Source organism: Rhinolophus hipposideros (genome assembly GCF_964194185.1).
Source record: "Rhinolophus hipposideros genome assembly, chromosome: 26".
NCBI lineage: Eukaryota > Metazoa > Chordata > Mammalia > Chiroptera > Rhinolophidae > Rhinolophus > Rhinolophus hipposideros.
The window spans coordinates 11022811-11039536 of record NC_138072.1 but is presented as its reverse complement, the minus strand read 5'-3'; the positions used below and the strand labels follow the sequence as shown (position 1 = coordinate 11039536).

The window sequence follows — 16726 nt, the reverse complement described above, 5'->3', positions numbered from 1 at the left end:
CTGAAGATTAAACTGTTTAATCACACAAATTAGGTCAGTCCCTATAAAAGGGATTATAGTTATCATTCAGCAATAGAAATCTGTGGTAACTGGCATGACACAAGCACATAAGGATGTGAATGGATAACGCTTAAAAAAAAAACACAAGTGTGGGCAGACTCGGTCCATCTTTTCACTTATTTGACTTTTCCCCCACCATGATCACTAAAACGCCGCTGCTTCTGATTTGCTGAGATGCTTCGCTGGACCTTCAGGTGAGCAGGGGACTGGAGAATGCTGTTGTTTAAGTCACTACTGGGCCGTGACCTCTGACTCAAGTTTCCGCTGGATAATGACTCACCGCCTTCAAACTGGAAGAAGAAGAAAGACAACCGGGATTTGAAACCCGAAAATGTTTATGCAAACAATATGCACTCTTGATTTTCTAACCGATTCCAAGCCATACAAGGAATAATCAGAACTTAAATAAAGTTTAGATACAGAACTGCAAGCTGGCAAACAGGGTGGGAAGGAACAGGACAATGTACATCGGTGAGCATGTGTGACCTTCTGTTACCTTGTCCACGTGCTCTGCAGCCTGGGCTCTGCAGTCAAAACACCAAAGAACTGGTACAATTATTGAATGGTTATTATGTCCTCGGCACTGTGCTAAGCTCCTTCTACAAATTACTTATTTAGTCATTATAGAAGCCTATGCTTTATTCACCTGCACTAGCTAGATGGAAAAACTGAGGAGTCATGGGACATCTCTGGATTCAAACTCAAGATAAAACCTAAAATTTTAACTTTAGACACACACGTATGTGCACATATTTTTTGTTTTGTTTTGTTTCCTCCACCATATTTACAGAATGATATTTGGTTTATTGGCTCTGATCGAGAAACTGCACCGACTTAGAACTAAGCAGGGTACACCATCATTCTGTCTGTGACCTAAAAGATGTTTGCTGCCCACAAACTTTTGACTGAATGACTGGCATCCCAATGGGAAACCCAAATTCATACGTAAAGATGTTAATGACAAATAGCAGAATAATACAGATAGTGAAAATTATAATAGACAATAGCTAACACAGAGCACATAGGAACTGTTCCAAGAACTTTAGAAGTATTCATTCATTCAACCCTCAGTGATCCTAAGAGGTAGGTACTATTATTCTCCTCATTTTATAGACCAGGAGGCACAGAGAAATGAATAAATTGCCTAAGTCACATAGTTAGTGGCTGGCTGGGGTTGGGGAGGGTGGGAGAGGGGAATGAAATCCATTGAACGTGGCTCCAAAATTCAGGCTCTTTCTACTTACAGGAGCCTCCTTAGTTTATATTCAGGATGATTCAAACTTCATTTTAATTCATGCAGGGGCTGGATAATATACTTGTAAAATCAGTGCTTCCTTTATATTTAAATAAATAGGAAAACTAAAGATCTCAGGAGTGAAACCCAAAATCTAAATAGAAACATTTCAAAGACTTGAGAGATAACTGTTTGTACAATTTCCCACTTCTTATAATTCTCTTGACTTGTCTTCTCTGATGCCACTTCTCCAGTGAGTCTCCTCTCCTCCACTATAATAAGAGCACCTGATAGTAGGTAAAGTCCTTAGAACAGTTCCTGGCACATTACTGTGTGCTCCTTTGATGGTAACTCCCAAATCTACTAATGTTATTCAAATCACTCCCTCAAGACCTAACTCTTTATATCCAAATGTCTATCAGACCACTCCATCCAATAACAATCTCAAATTCAACCACCCCAAACTGAACAAACTTCCTATTTTTCCCCTGAAATCCACTGTTTTCCTGTCTTGGCAGTGGATCTTACAAAACCAGCCACCTAAGCTAGAAATCTGAGGGTCTCTTACCCTCATTTCCAACAGGGGCCCAAGTACTGTTAATTCTGCCTCTAACAAGTCTTAACCTGTTGTAGATGCCCATCCTTCTCTGAGCTCCCAGACTTCCCTGTACCCTCCCCCAATCACACACATACCACACTGCACCACACTGCTCCCTGCTTATCTTCCCACTAGACTCAGGGCTCCTGTGAAAGCAGATACTTTCTCATCTTTCTATTCATAGCACCAAGCATAGCTTCTGGTCCTGAGTGGGTTCAACAAATGTCAGCTGAATGTACTGCTTCACTAAGAGTTACTATCTAATTATAAATAATTTCAGCATATTCTATAAAATGCTTTCCACAGACGTCAAATTTTCAACAAGTTGTCAGTGCTCTGGGCTCTGTTCTTGACTCTCAATTTATATCTTTGTATTTGCTGTCCCAAAAGATCATTAGCTTTTTTCTTTTAATTTATTGCGGTGACAATTGTTAGTAAAATTACATAGATTTCAGGTGTACAACTCTGTATTACATCATCTATAAATCCCATTATGTGTTCACCACCCAGAGTCAGTTTTCCTTCCATCACCATATATTTGGAATCATTAGCTTTTATGGTTCAATCACCATTTGCATCCAGTTAATTCCTGAATCGACCTCCTTATTACAGATTTGTCCTGGCCTTGAGAATTCCCCACTGAACGTACCAAAGCCACTAGACACTGTATAAGGTAAAATATCACCAATCTTTTCCTGATTTCCCACCTATATAACTCACTTAAGACATACACTTTCTTGTAAATGCTGTCACTTCCTATTGTTTCGGACAGTCTTTCCTGCACAACCAGAATAACCGAATTTCTTTGGGCAGCACTGCTACATTTGGATACACAACTCCGGGGATGCCATCCTCAAAGACTAGACTGAATGGCGCCCTCTTCGAGCTAAGGCATTACTGTAGCACAGCTCTTTCATGACAGACCCTCTTCTAGTGCTCGGAAATGAAGTCCGTTCACAACTTAGCATCCGAAGCTTTGAATTCTAGTAAGTGAGAATGTTTGGGTCTTTATATTATTTTTGCTTCCATGCAGAATACTAACATGTAGTTTGCTAACATTGCCTCTTTCACTTAGCAGTCACTAGCATAAGAAATGATTTACATTAATCTGAAAAGGTAAACACTTACTTCAGGTGGTTTTCTACCTAGAAGAATATAAGTAGCCATAACTTCATCATATTTCTGATTTATTAAGGCGTCATTTATCTCATCTCGTGCAAAACCCATGGTGACCATGACGTCTAGAAATAAAAAATAATAAATAAAATGCAAATTTTCTGAAAATCGGTTTATTTTAGTAAACAAATCAACAAAAATGGGCAAGTCTGCCAACATTAGATATGAAAACTAAGTTCTTAAGTTTTAAAGTGTAACTAATTATATAACTTCTGGATTATTAACATACCATAATATGCCATATATTCAGATACTGTACATTCACAATTTTTCATACAGAAAGTTCATAAGTTATATATACATGGACTCACTCATTTTCTCATTACCTAGCACATTCCTGAGCTGAGTGCCTATGTGCAGCCAGAGACACAGTATCTGTCTCTCTGTGACACATACAAAATCCCTTCTCTCTCCGTCTCTCTCTCTCTCTCTCTCTCTCTGTCTGTCTCTCAACACACCCTCAGCCACTCATAGAGTGGGTTCTCTCATCTCAACCATCTCTGCTTTCTGATCTGAAGGCAGCTTGGTTCTTCCCTGGAAGGCCTGAATGCCACAGTTGTTCTGATCAGATTCCTAACACCCTAAAATGCTCCTCCCTCTGCCCTTCAGCCTGGTAGGAGCAGAGTTGAGATGACTCAGTTGTGAGTTTCTGATGGCTTTGGGAATGAAGAGGGACATGTGAAGAGAACAGGTGGGTAGCAGAGCGCTGGATGGGCCTGGGAGGATGGGCCCTGCTGAGAAACAGAAAGTGGAAAACAGAAAGAGAGAGCTAATGCGTTCCTCTTTATCAACTCAGGGCCTCTCCATTTCTGGTTAAAATACATGCTATTTCGCTGGTAATTATCCGTCTAATCAGGGTGGATACCTAAATCAGTCATTGCCCTGTTACAAATTGCTAAAAGGAAAGAATGAGTTCTATCTACATAATTTAAAATTTTACAGCACTGTTGTCAACAGTTGAATTAGATAAGAATATATAATGCATGAGAACAAAGGAACTTGAAATTTGTAATGTTCCGTGTATATTCGGGGAAAGAAAAGATGAGAATGCCAGTGTTTTTCAATTGTTTCCTATGCTTTGAAACTCTACTTTGGTAGAATAAAGGACTTCTATACCTCGGGACAGCACCTCTCACAATGTTTAAATACTTACCTATTCTTTTCGTGTCATTGAAATCTGGCTCAGGCTCAGTATATGGCTTTAGTTCTTCTTCTTCATGACCAACATTCATCCACCGATCTTTCATTATTTGCTAGGAAATAAATTCTACGTTATGTTCAGCCTACCAGAACATTCAACCACTTAAGTGAGCTCTATTTTAGTAAATGTGACATTTATTGGTTCACTCATCAAGACTCACGTGACGTTTTCAAACTAAAGTTACTGTTTCCAGTTTGATTAGCAAGCCAATAAGAGGTGCAGGACTTTGGGACACACTTACATATCCTATGACAATAATGACTATTGTCTCACACACTCACCAAACCTATTGATTCAAAATAGCCAGGTGTCCATGTTCCTCTAAAGGGACTATTTTCACACTTGAAAGTTTTAATGTGAGAACCTACTGATTTTAACCTCCACTTCATATTTTCACAGTTAAGGTTAATGAAGAGATTATCATTTTTTTCCTGGCCTTCCACCAAAAATACACCTGCATTTTAAAACCACCACTTACTAAAACATTAGAAGAGATCATGGAGAATGAAAATCAGGATTAGTCAGGAAAGGTAGTTCAGAGAATATGGGATGAGCGAGTGACCAACACTTAAGTCTGGAGTCAGGAATTGTCAAGACTTAGAGTGAAACAGGGGTTGGTATGAATTACCAGAGTCAAATGTCAGCTGAAGCTGTGAAATAGCTGTCAGTGCTGGGCTGTTAAAAGGCAACCTAGTGGGGGCATCTTATGGCATGAGGGAAATAGTTGCCAACCGTACATCAGATAGAAGATTAATATCCAGAATACATAAAGCACTCCTACAACCCAATAATGACAAAAGCTTCCTGATTTAAAAATGGGCACGGGACTTGCATAGCTATTTCTTCAAAGAATATATACAAATAACCAACAAGCCCATGGAAAGACGCTCAACATCACTGATCATCAGGGGAATCAAAACCACAGTGAGATACCACTTCACATCTGTTATGATGGCCACATTGAAAAAAATGAAAATAGCAAGTGTTGGCGAGGATGTGGAGAAACTGGAACCCTTGTGCACTGTTGGTGGGAATGTAAAATGGTGTCGCTGCTGTGGAAAACAGTATGCAGGTTCCTCCAAAAATTAAAAATAGAACTACCATGTGACCCAGCAATCCCTCTTCTGGGTATTTATCCCCAAGAATTGAAAACAGGATTTTGAAGAGATGTCTGCGCCCCACGGTCACTGCAGCATTATTGACAAGCACCAAGACATGGAAGCACCCGGATGTCCCTCAGCAGATGAATGGATAAGGAGGACGTGCTGTACATATACGTACAATGGAATTTTATGCAGCCATAACTTATTTCTTATAACCGCTTTGAGCAATGGTAATTTAAGTACATTATCCAACTAATTTAAGTAAAAGTAGACCCACTACAAATTTAAACAGGAAGAATGCTGCTGCTAAGTCTTGAGTGATTATTCATCAAGAAAGAAAAAGTGCTGAGGAAGGTCCACAGCAGAAGAAAAAAAAACAAAGGACAAAGCAGAGCTGTAAATTCCCACCACATGATTTTCCAGAATTGGAAGGTTCTTCCTGCCCTTTATCTCCCCCTTCTCACACAGGACGCCTGGCAGAAGCCTAGACAACAGTCAGGCGCCAACATCTGCAGAAGCAAAATTTTGTTGTTGGCAGAGTTTCCTGGTTGGAAGGTAAATAAAAATCTTCAAAGAATAGAATGTACTCCATAAGGACAGCTACACAGCACCTATAATCCCTCCTGTACTTGTCAAGCTTTAATCTAGCCCATCTGCTCCTTGAACCTTAATTTACCTCCTTCTACACCTGGACTGCACAAACGCTGCCACCAAGGGAGGCGTATGGAGAGGGCAGCTCAGGTGCTTAAAAACGAAAGCCTTTACACATGTTTAAAATAAATATGTAACAAATCCCAGCTCTCCACACACATACATCAGTGCCAACAAAGGAATCTGGTTTTTTACCAACATGTTCCTTTTTCTTGGGAGCTGAATGTTTGTTGTTATTATGATGAATGAGATGGGGCAAACAAGAAAACTAACAAACATAAGCTAGACATAAATACGTCTGGTTTTTCAAATTAAGTCCTTAGTGATGCTCTCAAATTTAAGACTACAAATCTAAGAGTTTGAAAATAATAACTCAGGGAATGAGACTTCTAAATAGTAGAACCCTAAGTGAAAGTTGATTCTGGAAGAGTCATTAAGAGTTAATCACACAACAAAGATTTGGGAGGGAGGCAAAAACACCGGTGAGGACCCAGGTAGAGGCAATGGCAGGTGTGGAGGCCACGGGCAAACCACAGCAGGCCATGTGTGGGGGGTTCAGTCTGACTAGACAGCAGAGTATGACACGCGCTATGGAACAAGACTCAGGTGGAAAAGCAGTAGGGACCAAATCCTGAAGGTTTCTTTCAATCATGTAAGGGATATCTTGGAAGAGTGATTTTGAAAACCCTCCCTGGCCAGTGTGTGGAGAGTGGATTGAGGGGCTAGAGGCACAGAACCAACTAAGAGGCATTCTTAGCTGGAATCTAGAAGAGAGATGATGCCAGAATTAAAGGTAGGCAGTGGCAACAGAAAAAAAAGAAATTGTCAATATACGGCTGGTAAAAACCAACAAAATTTCATGATTGGATATGGGGGGTGGGGCGGGGGGAGGTGAAAGAGCTCAGAGAAATCGATGATCCAGGTTTCTGGATTCGACAACTGAGTCGAGGCTGCTAGCATTTCCTGAGAAACGAAATTCAGAAAGAGAAGTAGCCTGGAGGGGGGAAGACGGAGCTCAGTTTCAGACAAGGTGAGTTTGAGGCGCTATGGGAGGGTCAGACAGCCATTTTCTGTAAAAACTTCTGAAGCTCTAGAGAAATCTGGGCTAGGGATGGAGACTTAGGAGTCAGCCGGCAAATGATGACAGAAGCTGAGGGAGTTGTGGGATTCTCCAAGAGGAATGAATAAAGAATGAAGAGAAAAGGGCTCAGGGGAGAGCCTCAAGGAACACCAGCATTGAAGGATTAGAAATAAAAGTAACCCAAAAAGTAAAGGGAGGCGGAAAATCTGCACAGAGTCACACTGATGGTGGCAAGGCAAGAGTTTTTCAAAGAGGAGACAGTGGTGTCCTGTCTGTCAAATAAGGTGATAACTAAATAAGGTGATAACTAAAACCTGTGTGTTTAGCAACCAAGGACAGGTGACTCCACTGAGGGCAGTTTCAGTGGAGTTGGGAGCCAGAAGGCAATGCTTGGGGGCAAAGGGATAGGCAAAGAATTGGTGACTACATGGAGATGCCTTTTAAAATGTCTGGCCAGAAAGGGAGGCACAAGAAGGCAATACTGGACGAGGACAGTGAGGTTGAAGATGCCTTTTTTTCAACGGGAGATATTTCAGCATGTGTGAAGGTGGAGGGAAAGAAGTCAGTAGAGGGGAGGTTGGGATGGCCCAGGAGAGAAAGCTTTACTGATGGAGTGAGGTACCCAGCACAGGAAGGAATGGGTGGGTCCTGAACAAGAGAAAAGTCCCCTCTCCACTGTGACAAGGGACCCAAGGAGATGGGAGGAGGGGATGTCCAGACAACCATATTCGGAGTATGGTAGCGGGAGATGATGAGTTCATGACTCCTGGTTTGGATTTCTTAGTGGCCAAAAGGACAAGGGTATCTGTCTGGAATGTTTCCCCATATTTTTTCCATCTAAGTTCCTTTTTACCTTTCAAGGGCCACACCAACTCTGGCCCCTTCTGCTACTACTCTCTTTCATGACACTCTGATCTTTATCTACAATGAATGCAACATGTCATGAGGTAAATATTTTGGGTTTACCTGTTAATTATCTATCTTCGCTATTAGACCATAGACCCAAACAAAGAATGACCTAGGTCTGATTTGTTCAGTCGTGCATGTCCATTGCTTAAGTGCTCGACATATATTTATAGACTCAGTGAACAAAACCTCTTGTCTGCATTACTCATCCGTCCTTCCTCTGTGTCCCCTGGAACTGTTTATGTCCTACTGTCACTATTATTACATTCTCCCTTTTATTCCAGTTAGTCGTGTACGGGTCTGTCTCCCTCACTGTATTTAAGGACCTTGAGGAGAAAAAGTGTGCTTTGTACTATCTTCCTCAGCACAATTGCTTGTTGTTGCTTTTGAACCAGGTAGTATTTTAAAATAAGGCCTGAGTAAAATAAAATACAGAGAAGAGACTGACAATAAGAAGACAGCTTAGGAGGCAGGTAAAATGTCCAGGAGACAGACAACAAAGGACTGAACTGGACATGGGGAAATGGAAGGAAGAAAACCTGCAGAGGTGACAAAATTCATTCTGGGAAGGAAGGAAAGGATGAAATCTGGGAGGGTTTTGAGGATTTTGCCTCAGGGGCCTGGCAGACGAGGGTAACCACGAATTAAGTCAGAAATACAGGAGCAATAATCACAGATTAGCTGGAAGGTAAGCAATTAAAAGCACACTTAAGATAATCCAAAACTCCTCATGTTTCTAAGTCAGACTGTTTATTTGGTGCTCATCTCAAAATCACTATGTATTTGTCCACTTCAAGGGGAAAATACATGTGTGGACCAAGCCCTCACGCGGTTTGTCTTTTATATGGGATACAAGAGTCACTCATGAAACCTGACAATACGTGAAGACACGATAGAATTAACTACTGAAAATGGAGCTATTAGCAGTGAGTTTTACTAAAGACCAAAAAGAACAACTTGCAGTGTGGAATGGAGCCTTCAGGAAGGAACCCCACGGAGGTAGGAGATGAACAGACTCGTGAACTGTAAGCAGTATGTGGGTTGGTGCAAAAGTCAAGGCAGAGGGATAAGACGGGGAACAGGGAGGACGTACTCCACGCTGACTTGGAACAAACGCAATGGAAGAGTGGGAGACACAGTTATCCCCGCACACGTGATCTGACAGGCAGTGGAGAAGTGCTGTATTTCATCAACAAGGACAATCAGCGACATTTTAGAAACAGCCCTGGAAAAGGAACAATCTGAGGACACAGAGAAGGAGCCCTGACTCTGCTAGTCCTCACACAAAATGAGGTTTGAGGCAAGGCTGACTCAGGGGAAATGGAAAATCACAGTGATACTGAAAGGCTATCGGGTACAGAAAGAGAAAAACACGGCTTTGCTTGCCTTTCTTATTATTTTCGTCATTGGGGATCTCCAAGAGTCCACTTAGCAAAGTTGGTCTCTCAAACACAGCGGTGTGTCAAAGCAAAACAAAGTTAATCTGAGAAAAATTTTCCTTCGATGAAAGGAATGGAAGGTAAAGGGGGGAAGAAAGATCTGCTTAAGGGAACATGTAGGGGAGTTAATTCTATTAACTCTGAATTCAAAGGTCTTTTCCTTTGAATTTAGAATAAGGCACAGAAAGCACAACATGGATAAATGAATAAGGCACAGAAAACACAAACATGGATAAATGAAAGCGAAGAGACAGGTGAAAGTATCCGTCCCTTAGCTGTGTGAACCTCATGCTGATACACAATTGTTCGATGGGAACCCCAGAGTTCATTAAAAGCCCAGGAGAAATGTCCGCAGGAAATGGAGGTGCTGTGTGACAGCACAGTGTTCAGGGAACCCTAACTGGGTGGTTTCAGGCAGGGCATAAATCACCGGGCCAAAAACTGTACTAGACCACTTAAATGAATCCATTTCTGATTTCTTTTAGATATCTCAAAACAAGCAGCAAAAGGTCAAACAAGATTCCAAACTTAACAAAAGAAAGTTTACTCTAGCCATCACTCTAGCCAATGAACACAAATGACTACTTGCTGAGAAATTCTAACAAAATAATTGATTCAGATGGACTATAAGGAATTAAATAAATTAACAATGGAAATACACACCCTACTCTTAGGTGCACATAAAAACGTTATGAACTATAGGATAGCCAGATGGAAATAATTTTTCTTAAATGGTTTCAACCTTTGTAAAGTACACCATACGCTTCTGAATTTGTACTTAAAAATCTTTTATTTTAAAATAAAAGATTATTATTATTATTATTTTTTTTGCTTTACTGTCACTTGTAGTGGCTGGACTTCAACAAGATATTTAAGAGTATCTTAGCAGCAGCTGAAAAGTAAAAATAAATACTTTTTGAAGAGGACCAAAGATGACAGAGAAAGGTCAATAAGAAGGAGCTTTGCTTTAGCTCAAATTTTGCATTATTTTGAAAGGTAACACTGTCCATCCTGGTTAAGGACTGGAAAAATGAAAGAAGATATATGTAGAGGGGATAGCAGAAAAGTTTTTGAGTTTCTTTCTAATAAAAAAAAAAATCTACACATACCAATAGTCCAATAAATAGGAAAAAAATATTAGTTTCATTATTAGTGCAATTAGGAAGAGTATTTACAGTATCTAGGTATTTATATAGGTATACAGACTGAAAAAATTATAAAACTGCTTAGATCTAGAAATAACTATACATAAAGCAAGTTGAACGTGAAATTAATCTCAGTTTTTATGGGAAGATAAATAAGGTAGTTTATTGATAAGGCTTTAAGAAATACTTTAATAAAGTATGCAGTCATATCTGAGAAGCAACAGGAAGGTGTTAAATAAGTGAAATAAGAAGTTTAGTAAAACAATAAATAGCCATACAAGATTCTCTAAATCGATTTCAATATTAATAAATTACATAGTGAAAAAAGACTAGTATTTTATTCTATTCAATAACTCAAGACATCAAGTAATACCTGAAAAAAATAAAGTTCCATTTTTTTTTTTAAATATGAGACTTACCAGCAAATACTTCATATGAACATGCACAGAGATGATACAAACGTACAAGGCTGATTAACCAGCCCCCCTTGGACAAGCAGTTAAGGGGCACAGAGAGCGTGTATGTTAAGAAGTACTGTTAACCTATTCATTAAAAATATTGAGCATTATCTCTACTGCAATAAATACAAATTAGAGAAATTATGGCAAACTATATACTTTTATATTTGACTACTATTTTTATCATATTTGACTATCATAAAGGTATCCAATACTAGAAATTATTATATCCAATACTGAATCAAGCTGTGGAGAATGCTTTACTTTCAAAGGCCTTGGGTCACACACGATCTTCTGGCAATAACGCACACAGACCTATCAGACTGTTTGTACCCTCTGACCCAGTGATTACGCTCTGGAGAATTTGTCTAACCACATATCCGAAAGGGAAAAAAGTATATCACATTACTTATTGCAAAAACAATGAAAACAACTTAAATGTACAATAAGTAGGAACTACTTAAATCAATTATGACATGACCCAAGGACGACAACCTTGCTATTGATAAAGGAAGGCGCTCACTCATACAACAAAGCAAAAAGTACATACTAAGACTTTTATGTTAAAAAAATAAACAACTTACTGGGGGGAAAAATGATACGGAAACACTACTGTATAAAATTTTATGTTTATACGCTAACGATCGGTGTTTAGAAAACAGCTATATTTTTAATAGTTCATGAATTTTTTTGTTGTAAAATTGATAATAAAGTTGGTATAAAAAATAAAAGTGAAGACTAATGTAAATTTTGACATATTTCAAGGGCAATGTCTTAGGTGCTAGAGTAAGAAATCTTTTTTTTTTTTAATGGTGTCAGGTTCCTCTGGGAAGTCATTTCTGGGAACTATGAAGCAGACCAGCCTTTGTATGGTAATGTCTGCAATATTATGATAATATTTCCAATACAGGCTCATGGTTCCATGGCTGACAAACTTAGTTTCGATAAGCTGGGACAGGAGGTTCCAAACTATATTCAAATATATCAAGTTGAGCTTCCGATGACCAAATGTTTTCATAATAACCATTTGGCTTTTAAATTCAGCTCAGAATTCTAATACTTTAATCATTCAAATTTTAATGCTCAGGATGAAAGACTTAAATATTTGGCTACTGTCAATGAATCATCTTTAAGACACTAAGTACATCTTATCCCCTGGCCATAGAGATTTGTAACATCCTGTAACAATAATTTTTGTATGGTCTTTTTGCTCTGCTTATTAGCTGAGTTGATGCCTCAACTCTGGACATTTTATTAAGTGACATTCAGGTAAACCAGGCTCCTATGATAAAAGTGAGTCATACAGCAAGACTAAACTTTAGAACTGATATGAGAGTCAACAATTTTAACTTCACAGAAGTTTCTATGAATAATGGTTGAAAGTAAGTTTAGAAAAGCAGTAATATAAAAGTGGGCTTCTCTATCGCACAGGTTTCTCTTTTAAAACATTATTAACATATCCTTTGCCACCCCAGAGGAAAAAGAAAAATACAAAAATCAGAGGAAGGAACTAATCACATTTAAACAAATAATTCATTAAAAAGTATCTGATAATTGATTCAGTGATATAAAACATTTAAAATAATTTCCCAATGGAAGTCACCATCCCTTAACTTCCATCAAAACATACTTTTCGTGAAAAATACTTGTGGAAATAAAATGACAAAGCCCAAACTAACCTGAGAGCTCTGTACACAGGGATGGTTCACTATAAGGCGGCCTCCTAACCAGCATGGAGTCCGTGCCAGAAAGCCTCATTGCTACACTAAAAAAGTACAGTTTAAATGAGGTTAATGCTCTGAATTTTTCTATCCTATCTATTCAGGCAAATAAATGAAGACAAAAAAGTACTAGTGAACAATACACGCTGAATCTCTGAAATTACGTTAGCACAGGCTAAAATATCACTCGTCAAAAAGAGACGGGCAAAAATAAGTGGTACTCATCGCAGTATCAGGATGTTATTCTGCTGTAATATACTTTGTAAATTTATAGTAGTGTCTATCATGAAAAATCACCTCACATATGGAATGTAAGGAAGCAACACAACAGTGTGTTAAATGAAATACCTGCTTCCAATATGTTCAACATTTTTAAATATTTGTAAATTTTCTGTACTGATGTTGAGAGATTTCTATTGATTTTCTTTTTTTACATCAGATTCTAACTTCAGATACAGAAATGAAGTACTTATTGGATTAGAATTTTCATTGTCTTCTTTTATCTTTGAAATATTTGTACTTCCTAAACACAAGGTTTCTATATTGGATCAAGCAATTCTGCCAGAGGCTAGTTTTCCTCATTCGCTAACTAAAAGTCAACTTTATCCCTATTTTTATGTTGTTTGAATTTCATACTTCACTCACTTCAGGACCAAGAGGAAATAGCAGTATTTAGAGGAACCTTTCTGCGAGAACTTTTTGAGTAGTGAAAGAATCATGTTACTTTTCTTTAGCTGTAAACACAGACAAATTGGATGATTTGGCAATTTCCCTAAAAACACAGAAGGGAAAAAAAATAGTAAAAATGCTCTTCGGTTCCTGGAATATTTTAATTGTGAAACTTTAAACCTGGAGAACAGGACACTACTTACTTCCAAGCTGCCTCTCTTAATTGGATTTAGCACTAATAATTTCTTCAGCAGATTTTCACAGTCGGTGGACATATAGAAGGGAATACGATACTTCCCTCGTAATACTCGCTCCCGCAGTTCCTTAGAAAAGCAAAAGAAAGCACGGATAACTGGCTTTCAAAATGATTGTGCTTGTGTATAAATCATGAGTATCAAATGTAGCTGATACCTTTAAATTCTGGCCATCAAACGGCAGGGAGCCACTGACTAATGTGTACAGAATGACGCCCAGGCTCCACACATCCACTTCGGGCCCATCGTACTTCTTTCCTTGGAAAAGCTCAGGAGCAGCGTAGGGGGGGCTTCCACAAAATGTGTCCAATTTGTTCCCGACTGTAAATTCATTACTAAAACCAAAGTCAGCAATTTTAATATTCATATCAGCATCAAGGAGAAGGTTTTCAGCCTAAGAGGAAAATCATAAAAAGGACAATGTAAAGAACCTACATACCGGAAAATATTCATTATAATTGTTTCAGATCCCAAACATGTATTTCTTGCCCCTCATTTTTAAAGGTAATACCAAGTTTAGAGGGCCAGCATTGTACTTCAGCGCATACCCATTCAGAATTACATCTACAGAAGATTAAATGTTAACCCTGTAAAAACTCTCATTTAGATGCATAACTGCAACTATTTAAGAAAAGTTATTTAAAACTCATTTTGTTCCATAGGTTATTTTAAACCCACGTTTTTCTTCAAGGTAAGAAACATCCTAGAACTGTATGTTTTGTGTTTTTTTAATTTTTATTGGGGAATTTTGGAGAACAGTGTGTTTCTCCAGGGCCCATCAGCTCCAAATTGTTGTCTTTCACTCTCGTTGTGGAGGGCGCAGCTCATTGGCCCATGCGGGAATCAAACCAGCAACCCTGCTGTTCAGAGCTGGCACTCTAACCAACTGAGTCACCTGGCCACTCCCTGGAACTGTATCTTAATATGACCTATTCTGAAGAACAGAAGTCAACATAACACTAATCTGTCTTGGGCTTAAAACTACCAAGTTTACCCAAAGGTGCTCTATTTATTTTAATGGAGTAGCACTGGTGAACGCAAGGCTATTACCTAAAGTAACTGCCAGTCAGGGCTTCTGTGACCCCTGAATTCAATCCTTTGTCCTCTCTTACAGAACGCTTCCTCATGCTCTGTTCTTTCAATAAAACAATGCACCGTAATACAGACTCCCTTAGATCCTGTCTGTTTTAAGCTTCCTTTTGCTGTTCTAAAACTAGATATTCTTCTGGTGGTATAGTATGGTAGAAAGCAGTGATCCCCACCACCCCCATGTTTCAAAATGCTGGTTTTCCAAAATCCTAAATCAAAATCATTCAAAGAAAAAATTGCTCATGTGCCTTTTGTAAACGCAAGCAATTCAATAAAGGATTTGCTTTTGTACATGTTTTGTTTCAAACTGTTAACAACTAATAGATTAACAAAGTTACAGGTTACTTTGTAGATGTGTTTTATCAGGTTCCAAGAAAGAGTACAATTGGACTAAAATGAACAGAGTTCTCTGTCACTGGACGGTCCAATGGTCATCAGTCAGGCACTCTGCACATCATAGCGTCCCCACACCCCTTCTTCTTTTCTTTCCTTAAGGTATGCTAGTTTGGGATATTTGTTTTGGAAAATGGAGATATATCAAGCACCCAAAAATATATAAAAATGTGGTGTGATTTATGACATACTTATGATACCAGAAAATCAATTTGGGAGATTTATATTAAATCATAACATATCCAGATTGCATGACCAAACCAGGTTATTCTGATGTCTTGATGTAAGGGCTTGGTCATTGTAAACTTCCGAGACCATCTGGGAGCAAGCTGGACTTCTCTTGGTCTCTTTAAAGATGTCTGGATGGACATCAAAGTACCCAGGCTGGCTCAGAAGGGCAGAGCGGGTGGGGGCTTCTGAGAGCTGGGGGGTTTCTTTCTGCTCCTTCCAGGAGCACACGGAAACTCCCTGCATTGAACTGGAGGGAGGACACAGGGTGTTGAACATAATTTTTTGCATATTTTTTTTCAAGTAAGAAATGAGGTGATAAACTGGAAGTCAAACACACAGGCAGGAGAACAGTCCTTTCTCTTCCTCTGAGGAAGTGATTTCCCCTTCAAATAGCTGCAGGAGGACAGAACTAGAAAAATCTGCAGAACTAGAAAATCTAAGTTCAGAAAAATGGAGCCAAAATACAGGAGTAGACTTACTGTCTAAAACAGAATTTTCAATAAAACACAAACTAGTGCTAGTCATTAATAGAAACCATTGGAAAAGAAGTAAAAAGAAGAATAGACTCCTAGGTAAGGAACAATTTGTGAGAAAGGAAAAAAAAGACAAATGTTTTAGCCCAGAGACTTTCTACCTTTATAGTTACCTGTGTGTGTGCGCGCGCGTGTGTGTGTGTGTGTGTGTGTGTGTGTGTGTGTGTGTGTAGCTTCTGAAATTTCCAGTGTTCAACACAATATTATAAACCTTTTGGATATGATATCAAAACCTCAGGCAATCAAAGTGAAAATAAACAAGTGGACTTCATCCAACTAAAAAGCTTCTGTACAGCAAAGGAAACCATCAACAAAATAAAAAGGGAACATACGGATTGGGAGAAGACATTTGCAAACCATGGGTCTGATAAAGGGCTACGATCCAAACTATACAAGGAACTCTTACAACTCAATAACAACAATAAAACAACCCAAGAAGCTGAACAATAATGAATGTCAACTATAATTTTATATATATGCATACATAAAATAAATATATAGTTACAAGGAAGTGGAGTACAGCATTAGAAATAGAGACAGTGGAAATGTAATGGTTGTGTGTGATGTCAGGGGGTAGTGGATGGGGGAGGGCGGTTGTCACTGGGTGAGGGATACAAATGATAAATGTCTATTACATTGTGTTGTGTACCTGAAACTAATAAAAAAATGTTTAAAAAAAATGGCCAAAGCCATTTTTCCAAAGAGGACATACAAATGGTCAACAGGTACATGAAAAGATGCTCAAAATCACTCATTATCAGGGAAGAGCAAATCAAAATCATAG

General features: G+C 38.7%; 1 protein-coding gene across 6 annotated transcripts in view; it reads right to left on the bottom strand.

The window, feature by feature from the left end:
- MARK1 (microtubule affinity regulating kinase 1) overlaps positions 1-16726 on the bottom strand; it is a 91640-nt gene that overhangs the window by 18118 nt on the left and 56796 nt on the right. For 5 of the 6 annotated variants that reach the window (XM_081039218.1, XM_081039216.1, XM_081039214.1 and 2 more), the window contains exons 8-12: positions 13854-14090; positions 13646-13765; positions 4222-4321; positions 3021-3133; positions 197-350 (exon numbers count right to left, since the gene is read on the bottom strand). In XM_081039218.1, coding sequence (XP_080895344.1) covers positions 197-350; positions 3021-3133; positions 4222-4321; positions 13646-13765; positions 13854-14090 — 724 coding nt within the window. Of the gene's footprint in view, positions 1-196; positions 351-3016; positions 3134-4221; positions 4322-13645; positions 13766-13853; positions 14091-16726 lie in introns of all 6 variants that reach the window. The other variant, XM_081039217.1, reaches the window with a different exon arrangement.